This window comes from Triplophysa rosa, linkage group LG5 (assembly GCF_024868665.1).
Source record: "Triplophysa rosa linkage group LG5, Trosa_1v2, whole genome shotgun sequence".
Taxonomy (NCBI): Eukaryota; Metazoa; Chordata; class Actinopteri; order Cypriniformes; family Nemacheilidae; genus Triplophysa; species Triplophysa rosa.
In genome coordinates, this window is record NC_079894.1 from 27,709,395 (window position 1) to 27,720,085 (window position 10,691).

A 10,691-nucleotide genomic window follows, 5' to 3' on the forward strand; every position below is an offset into this window, starting at 1 on the left:
CAATGCGCAAAGCAGGGCGCGCAGTTGATGTTCTCGGAGCAGAAGCGGTATCGTCATCTGATCGAGCGTGGGCGGTACCAGGAAGACGCAGCTGGTATGTCAGTAAGTCAACAGAATTAGCTCGTCTGAGAAGAAAACATCAATGAAGAACAGCTATTGTAATACTTTATGAGCGCACAATTCTTTAAATAAACACTGCGTCCGGGTAAGTAACTTCACTTATTTTCCAGCTTCTAAGGATTTACTCGCTGAAAGAGCAAATTTCCAACGCTAGCAGGCTAGCATCTGTCACTTGGGCCTTACAGCAGACAAACAGATATTAAGCGCAATGTGTTTCCAATATGTCCATGAATTGTTCAGCTAGATCGAGGCAATTTAAGTGTTATGATTGATCAGCTGTTTGTGTTGGCTTGGTTCTGCATGTTTAAACGGCTCGCTAGCTACAAATATTCCCTAAACGCACAGATTAAAACAAACATCCAAATAAACACATGTGCAAATGCACGTGACAGATTTATGTTTTGCGATCAATGATATGCAGTTTTTCTTGTTCGGTTCTCTCGTGTTGGTATATTGTTCGGGTCATTTCTCATAAAATCCAGTACTTTTTATTAGTGTTTGGCTTCCGGTCCAATACTTCTGCTGTTCATTTTTCATAAGTCCAGAATTTTAACTGGTGTTTGGGTGTTTTCAGGACCTTTAACCCTGCATCTCGAGAGTGGTTACCATGGAGGAGACGAACAGGGAGGCTGTTGCCACGGCTGTGCAGAGGGTCGCAGGGATGCTGCAGCGGTCCGACCAGCTGGACAAAGTGGAGCAATACAGACGCAGAGAGGCACGCAAGAAAGCTTCCGTAGAGGCGAGATTAAAGGTGACACTCTTTTCATTTTTTCCTTCTGTTAATTCGGGGAATGCTGTTACCAATTACTAAAGCAAAGCTTCCTCTTTACTTCACCAGGCAGCAATTCAGTCCCAGCTGGATGGAGTACGAACAGGCCTCACGCAGCTCCACAATGCGCTGTGTGATGTGAAGGACATCCAGAATTCGCTGGCAGATGTCAGTAAAGACTGGAGGCAGAGCATCAACACGATCGAGAGTCTGAAGGACGTGAAGGATGCAGTGGTCCAGCACAGTCAGCTGGCATCCGCTGTGGAGAATCTTAAAAACATTTTCTCAGGTAACGCAAAAACCCCCGTGACCAATGTGAAGATATAACGAATGTAACTTGTAGATTTTAAAAAATACGTCAGTAATTCACTTACATTTTGTCCCATACAGTTCCTGAAATTGCACAAGAGACTCAAGCTTTGATCGAACAGGGCGAGCTGCTTCAAGCTCACCGCAAGTTAATGGACCTGGAGTGTTCCCGCGACGACCTCATGTACGAACAGTACCGAATGGACAGCAAGAACGTCCACGACATGAACCTAATTCGCGGCTACTTCGGCGACGTTCAGGGCCTTTCGGATGAACTTTCCAAACAACTGTGGATGGTCCTCCAGCGCGCCATGGTCACCGTACGCAGTGACCCTACCTTGCTGGTGTCTGTGATTCGAATCATCGAGCGCGAAGAGAAGATCGACCGCAAAATGCTGGACCGCAAAAAGCAGACGGGCTTCATCCCGCCCGGTAGACCTAAATGCTGGAAAAAACGTATGGACGAAGTCTTAGAAGGCACCGTGAGTGCCCGCATCGAGGGCACGCAAAGCGAGACGCGAGAATCTGACAAAATGTGGCTGGTGAGGTTGCTGGAGATCACCAGGAAGTACGTGTTAGATGACCTGATCGTGGTGAAGAACATGATGGTGCAGTGCTTCCCTCCACACTACGACACATTTCAAGTGTACTTCGATCTGTATCATAAATCGGTGTCTGCGCGGGTTCAGGAGCTGGCGGCGGAAGATCTGGAGGCCAATGAGATTGTATCGCTTCTCACGTGGGTTCTCAACACATATAAAAGGTAACGTGGAGTGGTTTTGACTGGTTATTCTCATTGCATTAAAGAGCATTATTGACATCACTGCCATCGAGCGATAGCATTGACTTTGCTCGCTGTTTCAAGAAATCTGATGGATGGCGTGTGTTTTCTCATTCTTTCCCTGGCAGTGTGGAGATGTTGGGAAACCCTGATCTTCAGCCCGAGTGTGACGTGAGGCAGTTGGAGCCGCTGTTACCTGAACAAGTTGTGAATGATTTACTGGGCAAATACCTTAAGACATTTACTGTGAGTCCCTTATTTTCAATATGACATCATTTGTTTATTTGTGCTCGAACTAAAATATATCTATCAGCTTTTGGTTTTCGCATTAAGACCTTCAGGACATTCTGTGTTCGACGTGCTTGTTTAAGTTGAAGGTTGGGAGCAATCTCGGTCGACACATCTTTGTTGTTTTCCAGTCAAACATCACAGGCTGGCTGCGCAAAGCTCTGGAAACGGATAAGAAGGACTGGCAGAAGGAGACGGAGCCTGAGGCAGACCAGGACGGCTACTATCAGACCACATTACCGGCCATCGTCTTCCAGGTGCAACAGCATCTTGTGAATCTTGAGTTCTGCGTGAAATACAATCGAACCCCTTAGCTGTCGGTCCCCTTTTTTTCACGGTTTTCGACTTTTAAATCAGCGTAACACTGGAATGCTTTTGTCTAGAGACCTAATCTTGGTCTTGTTTTAAAGAAGAGATGCTATACTTTATTGAAAAATGAAATAAAAAAATAGTTATAGCAGTTTAATTGTACATTAATAATACTAAAATAATCAATAAACATCGTTTTATTTTACAAAGAAATCTCAAAAAAACGTTTCTCGTCAAAAGAAAAACCCACCAGAAAATTAAAGACATACTTCTAAACAAGTTTTGTTTCAAATTTCAAGCTGATATCACAAAAAATGTGGTTTCTGGGATCATTTGAATCGTTACGCCAACAACTGCCACTAGGTGTCATATAGGCTCCAATGGTTTACTGCATACAAATGACAAATTAATACATTTCACAATTATATATAAGAAGGACATTCTTGGAGCTTTCCAATGAAATAGGCGTTTTTTAGATTTATTTTTTAAATTACAATAAAATATGATTATGAATATGCAATATTTATAATGGAACCAAATGGGCCCAGTGACATTTGAGAAAATTGCTTTTACTAAGTGATTTCTATTGCAAAACAGTTCCGAAAATATAAAATCTACATTCTTAGAGCTTTCCAATGATATATAGTTTGTCAGGATCAAAATGGAGTTATATTGCATAACTTCAGTGTTCCACTGAAACGGTGACATTTAGCAGCATTTAATAGTTTTTATGCTCATAAATTACTACTCCTACATGATTTCTTTTTGTAAAACACTGGTCAAATATGTATTCTAGAATCTTATTCCAATGATGTATAGTTTGTCATGATTAGATAAGATTTTAGTTGTGAAATATTGAAGTAAACCTAGGAGTTCCAGTAGTGGAACGGTGACAGTTAAGGTTAAGAGCATTTGTAGAAGCAGGAGTGAATGTGAACTCTATGTGCTGCCTTGAGTTATACAAATGCTTTTCTGTGTTATGTCAGATGTTTGAGCAGAACCTTCAAGTAGCAGCTCAGATCAACGAGATGTTTAAAGAGGAGGTGCTGAAAGTCTGTCTACAGCAGATGAAGTTATTCCTAGGAAGGTACTGTGATCTTGAGCTTGCCATGTGGTTTTTACACGTATTGTCATTATTAAAGATGGTAGTTTAGTAACAGACACTCTGACACAGGTACCGAGAGGAGGCCATAGGTTATAAAGAGGAACATCTGAAGGATCGCCAGATGCCGCAGTGCTACGTTCAGTACATGATCGCCATCATCAACAACTGTCAAACGTTTAAGTGAGTGTCTCATACAGAAATTATTTGCACAATAATAATTAGTCTGTTAAGTGCTTATTTACTGTATCATGTCACTTGTGTGGAACATCAAAAGAAAAATGTTCAGTATGGATCAGCTCACTGTTTGACAATACTGGGTTCATGATACGATAGTATCACCATTTTAAAAACGTAGTAGTTCAATTAACATTTATTTCCAAAACATTTTTGGTAACGTGTTTGTTGTTTTTAGAACCGACAACATTCAAGGTTTCATTGACAGTTTTGTGTGTAAATGAAAATGGCATGGCTCTGTCACGGAGAAGTTAAAAGATAAAATTAAGGAATAAATGAACTCGGCAAAAACCTTCAAATAATATATATATTTCGATGAAGGTCTCATGTTGGCAACCAATTGGATTATACAGACATCCTATCATTAAAAAATCGCCACCGCTCTAGAATGCATATTGCAATTTTTTTTATATTAACATGGTTACACTTAATATAAAAGCATTAAAACATTAGTGTTAGTTCAGCTGGTAACAAATGCATTCAGTACATTGATTCTGATCCCAAGTACTGAATGCATTTTCTGATCAAATGGATACTCAAACGCATAAATGTATTGTAACCTTCCCTGTAATAAAATAGTCCAACGTTTTTGTTCTCAGAGAGTCTATTAATAGCCTGAAAAGGAAGTATTCTCAATCGACTGAACTCACACAAAACGACGCTGCCATTGACAAACTCCTGAATGAGGTGGCTAAAGAGGGCTGTCAGTTCCTGCTGGATGAGGTCTTCCTGGATCTAGAGGTACACACGCTCGTGTCTTATACTGACGGGTGATACAGTTTAGAATGTCCAGTTAAAAACGGACCGTTTTGTTCTCTGGACAGCATCACCTGAACGAGCTCTTGACCCGGAAGTGGTTAACCGGCTCTCATGCTGTGGACACCATCTGTGTGACCGTTGAAGACTACTTCAATGACTTTGCCAAAATCAAGAAGCCTTATAATCAGGTAGGTATACTAGGCTTGTTGCGATTACTACCGCTTACATCACTTGTCCACCGCGGCACCAACCCCCACCGTCATTCTTAATTTTTATAGTAATAAATCACTTAGTTTAGTTAAAGACCAGACTGCGCATCTGAACGCGGCTGCTGCGTTCAGCATAAGCGGAACAAGAGTCGCAGCAAAGATCAGCAGCAGGAGATAGATTTTATTCATCAGCTGAGGAGAGTGAAGGGCTGACAGACAAGACGATGGCGGATGCTTTTCTGGCAAAGAACATGTAAGCTATGTTATCAAGAGCCGGTTAAGTTTTTTTTTGTTTTGTTCTAATTTTCAAAAGCCAGTGCTTTGCCATTTATTTAACAAAAGTTTTTTGCTTCGTATTCCTTTCTTATTCGCTTTTTATGTATTTATTAAACATAAAGGTTTTTCGTTTCATATTCCTTTCTTATTCGTTTCTTATTTATCTAGGGTAGAAAATGATATAATAACTCGCTGAATAATATGATAATTCCTCAAGTGTGTGAAGTTCATATGTTCATCTAATAAGCATGTCGCGTGCGTGTGAAATAGGAAATGACTAGCAAGGCTCATCGGCGGGTGGTGGTGGAGTATCTGAAAGCCGTAATGCAGAAGCGCATCGCGTTTAAAAACGCCGAAGAGAGGAAGGAGGGCGCCGACAGGATGATGAAGGAAGCGAAGCAGTTCAAATCTCTTTTCAAGAAGCTTACCGCTGTGAGTCTCAGCACACCTCACGGAGCGTCGGTAGCTTGTTAAAGAGTTGACGTTTGAAAGCGTGTTTGTGTGTCCAGGGAGAGGAAACAGACCGGCTTTGTGATTCCATCACTACGATCGCAGAGGTCTTCAAACTGACAGACCCAGCGCTGCTTTACCTGGAGGTGTCAACCCTGGTGTCCAAATATCCTGATATCAGGTTAGACTTCAGATAAAACCCTACATTAGAAACATGGTCAAGAAATCACTTATATTTCATAAATATTTAGAGACTTAAATGTCATTGCATTAGATAACAAAATATCTATTTTAAAAGACATGAAAAAGACATTTGTCAGGATTTAAAATCTACAGATAATACACATTATTTTCAAAATGAAAGTGAAATGTTTGTGATAAAGTACATGTGATTATTCATATAAATGCATCACATTTTGACACGAAGTCTCTCTCTCTCTCTTTAGAGAGGAGCACATTATGGCCTTATTGGCCGTCCGTGGAGATGCCAGTCGAGAGATGAGGCAGATGATCATAGAAACTCTGAACCAAAACAAACCGTCCGCTTCCTCTAGTTTTCAGCCAGTCTTCAGAGACATCACCGTGCCGACCATGACCATGACAGCCATGACCTCCATGACTGTACCTAAACTCCTAAAATAATCTGACCTCTCACATGCAGAACATTTATCATGCCATTAACAGACCACAGAGGGGAGCGTTGCTTCCCATGATGCACTTTGAAAGAAAGAAATGAGTTGTGGAAACATGTCAGCGCTGATACGGCTTTTCCATTTGACGTGCGTAGTAAATGTAGACAGCGACATTGATTTATGATGACTTGATGTACAGAAGATTTTTCAAGCATCTAACAGGGATGTCGAGCTTTCCTTTCTGTTTGTTCTAAAATGGCTGTCAGGTTAATTAAAGGGTTAGAAAATTACATTCGCTTCTTCACCTTTTGTGTCGTTCCAAACTTGTGTAACTTGAAAATTGACCAAACAGCATCATAAAATCAGTCCAGACTTACAGAGGTGGGTTTCTCTCTGTGATGTCAAACCTGGTGTTGTGTACAAATAATGGAAATACTAACTCTGGACATTGTGATAATGACTGGAACGATGAGCTAACTCAAAAGTAAGAATTTGCATTCTTAAATGCAATAATGCATCATTTTGTGTTCTCCTTTAGTTTGTAGCTCGTTTGTGATTTTGCTCACTAAAGCTGTCGATGTGAAATACAGTTTCATTTCAATACATTTCTGAGCGTTCAATGCGGCTGATGCATTAGCAGTAACGGACAAAACAACCACATTTCAAGATACTGTAAAGAAATAGGCTTGTTACTGTAACTGTAATAAAAAAAACAATATTGTGAATCCTGTCTTCTGCCCTCTCCTGTATTTCTTGCTTCAAATTGGCCTCCTTTGTTGTCCAAACCTAGAAAGTCATGCTGAAGACTATTTCTATAAGCTAGGGTTTTAAAGCGAGAAAGTGTTCTCACACATGAGCACCTGGTGTTGTTAAGTGAGGATAGCATTTTAAATGTCAGTATTTTCTGACATTTAATATAATATAATATTTTCAGTATTATATTTTTATGAACAGATAATGTGCTTGAAGTTTTACAGACTTTGTCTGTATTCTTTATATGAGTGAATGGTTTCATTCAACCTTAGGTTTTTAGTTTGTAAGCTATTAAAGAAAACCGTAACCATCACTCCAAGACACCAAAATTTCACTCTTAAGACAAACTTGACAGTCCTGTGGAAATATTTGAATTATTGGTGCACATGTAAATGTAGTCATTGATGTACAATTCATCTGTCAGTGAGGCATATACTGTATGTGTGTGAACACAACAAACATGACACATGAAATAATTAAAATAAAAAAGTGAAGTGTTCACCATTAGATTCTTAAAACGTAAATGTTAAGAAAATCTTCTTCTAACTCTTAGTAAGACCTTGGGGTGAACTGAAGACCACCTGCCCTCCTTTTATCCCAAACATTTCCTTTTCATTTTTTTATCAAGTTAACCAATTAAACACAAGTATAGGGCCTAATAAATGCATCAAAATGTGGGTATGTGGGGAAATTGCATACTACCATTTAGATGAGGGAGAATGGAAAGGCTGTTGTTATCCTGCTATTATGTCTACAGGAACTACCATACTAACACAGAATGAGACTAAAACCGAGACAAAGTCCTTGACTAGACAAAAACGGGAGGTGAGAGCACCACCTGATTTTTATATCGGTCACAAAACTAGTAATCCATGGACAACTCCCTGGAACCCGGTGGGGTGGTCTGTGGCAGGTTACTTTACGGGTATAGGGACTACCATTGCTCTAAACAAAATCAATGGTTTGCATGGCAAGTTTTGTCTTTAGAAAATGATACGGCACAAGCGTTAAACCTGGTTTCAATTCAACTGAAGACAATGAGAGAAGCAGTTATTCAACATAGGATAACATTGGATATACTGACAGCAGAAAAGGGAGGAGTGTGTAAAATGTTAGGAGTATCTTGTTGTTTTTCAATTCCAGATTATTCTGACAATATTACAGATATTGAGAAAGCCGACGCGTCATGGTTTGAGTGGATAAATGGGCTCGCGGGTGGATGGGGAAGCTGGATCATCAGTACTGTCATTCCGATTGTGGTTGGCTCTGATAATGATATTGCCGTGTGTGTTACAGTGTATTAGTGCCTGTGTAATGCGCTCTGTTACAGCCTTAACAAGACAGGGACATTATCAGGTGATGTTAGCACAACGACACCCTGAAGTTGGACAGACGATGATGGTTAGAACCACCCCAGAAGGTAATTATGAAGAGGAAACTTATCGTAGAGTGTGGGACACTGCATTTGATACTGATGATGATGATGATGCTGATGATGAGGACACTTATGTTCAAACATATGAGCTAGAGCCAGCGGAGAGAGTGTTGAATGAGGAAAACGACGATCACGTGTACGAACTAGAACCAGAGGAAATAGTAGTGGGCCAGAATGTTGATGGAATGGCAGAAGAAGAATTTGTTGTGGCAAATGATTCAATAATAGAGATAAGGTCTGAGGATGACATAGAAGAAAGTAATGAGTAACTTCAATCTCTAAAATATTTATGTTTCTTTGTTTACTTCTTATTCATATATCCCTATATGTTTAGTTATTCATAACAGCTTGCAAAGTGAAAAACGAAATAAAAATACGCAAATTGCAATATTTTTACATTTATACGTTTGTTTATCATGTTAACATATCTGTTTGATTTTAAGGACACAGAATCATATTTACTAATGTTTGTAAGAATGTTGGTCTTAAAGTGGCCATTGTGAGATTCTAAGTTTTTCCCTGTGTCCTGTTCTTTGTGTTCAATATAAACATTATGTTATGTCCTGTTCATGCATTCCATGTGTTTCTATATACATATGCTTATGGTACATGTTGACCCAACATAAAAGTCACTAAGAATTACGAGTTGAAGTGGCTAGACCCTTATCAGGATGTTCCAGACGAAGAGAACAGGGAACTCCGTAAATGCAAGCCTAAGCAATATTGTTAAACATCCATGCTTGGTGATTTTCCATCTGTTCATAGTGTCTGGCTCTGATTGTGACATCATTTCCCCATATATTCCTATATAATGGACCTGTACTCAATAAAGATTGAGACTTGAGTGAACTGCACTTCTGTGTCTGTGCCATTCTTGGCTCCCTGGATCCAGAACTTCTGTGTGTTCCATCGACTGACTACGAATTTCACCTAGACATAAAAGTTAGATTCTAGCCAATTCTAACAGCTGGGGGCGCGTCCGCGTAAAGAGGGGAAAAAGCCTCTTTGACCCGTGAGACGGAAGAATAACTAGAAAAGGCGCACCGACGATCTGGCACGGACCTACAATAAAGGGGTAGGTGTTTTGATATTTCTTTAATCAATTTTTAAAAAATATAAGAAATATAGCGCTTACCCTGTAGGGTTCCTGTGGTTGATTTCGTAGAAAAACACGAAATCAGGTTAAACACTCATTGTTAGTGGGATTTCTTTATTCCCATTGTTGTGACACTGCGGCTGGCAACAGTAATTGTTTTGGCAATTATTAACGCGCGAGTGAGTTCTGGTAGACAGTACTGATCACACTGTATTTGAATGATCACGGTGAAGTAGCTTTGTTATTCAAAATCAATTGAAATACCTAGAATGATTGAATTAAATCAAATAAATATTGATATCCAGTTTTGGAAATATATAATTGTAACAGCTATTACTGCATGGTGATATATTGTGACCTCAACAAAAGAAGATGCATTTAGGGGTGACCGTGGCTCAAGGATCGAGATAATATCGAGTTGGCAAAGGGCATGGTGAAAGAAGGATGGGGTGATCCGCTATGGGATTATTCATACATGAATAAGGCTTATGCTGTGTGGAAAGACATGAAAAAGGTCTGGGACCAGGGTCCTGATAGAAAACAAATTGTTGCATATGTTGCAAGCAAAAGGAGCGCATTAGAAAAAACCCCACCCTATTCTGCTCATTGCCAACCCGAGCATCTTCCTTCTGCACCCCCGCCACCGCCGTTATCCAAATATCTGCTGAAACCTAAACCGAGGGCACCGGAAAAAACGTTTGAGGAAAAACCCCACGATCATAAGCATGCCAAAAATGCAACTGATACGTATGGAAGCCCAATTCCGCCACGTGATAAAAAAAATCAGGCTCTAAAAAGTCATCATTATGAGATAAAAAGTCAAAATTATGAGATAAAAAGTCTAAATTATGAGATACAAAAATCGAAATTATGAGATGATAAATCATAATTATGAGATAAAAAGTCAAAATTATGAGATAAAAAGTCAAAATTATGAGATAAAAAAATCGAAATTATGAGATACAAAAATCGAAATTATGAGATGATAAATCATAATTATGAGATAAAAAGTCAAAATTATGAGATAAAAAGTCATAATTATGAGATAAAAAGTCATAATTATGAGATAAAAAGTCAAAATTATGAGATAAAAAGTCATAATTATGAGATTGAAAGTCATAATTATGAGATTAAAAAAACGAAATTATGAGATTGAAAATTGTAAT

At 39.3% G+C, this 10,691-nt stretch overlaps 1 protein-coding gene across 1 annotated transcript; it reads left to right on the forward strand.

Annotated features, from left to right (window-relative positions):
- Positions 1-69: 69 nt before the first annotated feature.
- Positions 70-6,991, forward strand: exoc3 (exocyst complex component 3). The gene is made up of 13 exons (XM_057334605.1): positions 70-205; positions 695-871; positions 959-1,178; positions 1,280-1,961; positions 2,108-2,225; positions 2,399-2,524; positions 3,563-3,663; positions 3,751-3,861; positions 4,515-4,656; positions 4,740-4,862; positions 5,430-5,591; positions 5,669-5,790; positions 6,056-6,991. The coding sequence occupies exons 2-13, from the start codon at positions 728-730 to the stop codon at positions 6,249-6,251; spliced, it is 2,247 nt and encodes a 748-aa protein (XP_057190588.1). The 5' UTR covers positions 70-205; positions 695-727; the 3' UTR covers positions 6,252-6,991.
- The last annotated feature ends 3,700 nt before the right edge of the window (positions 6,992-10,691 follow it).

Bases quoted from the DNA above. Each gene is read 5' to 3' on its own strand.
- exoc3 (XM_057334605.1), top strand. From the start codon at position 728: ATGGAGGAGACGAACAGGGAGGCTGTTGCCACGGCTGTGCAGAGGGTC. The intron at 872-958 runs GTGACACTCTTT...TTACTTCACCAG, and splicing joins CCGTAGAGGCGAGATTAAAG to GCAGCAATTCAGTCCCAGCT. The intron at 1,962-2,107 runs GTAACGTGGAGT...TTTCCCTGGCAG, and splicing joins GTTCTCAACACATATAAAAG to TGTGGAGATGTTGGGAAACC.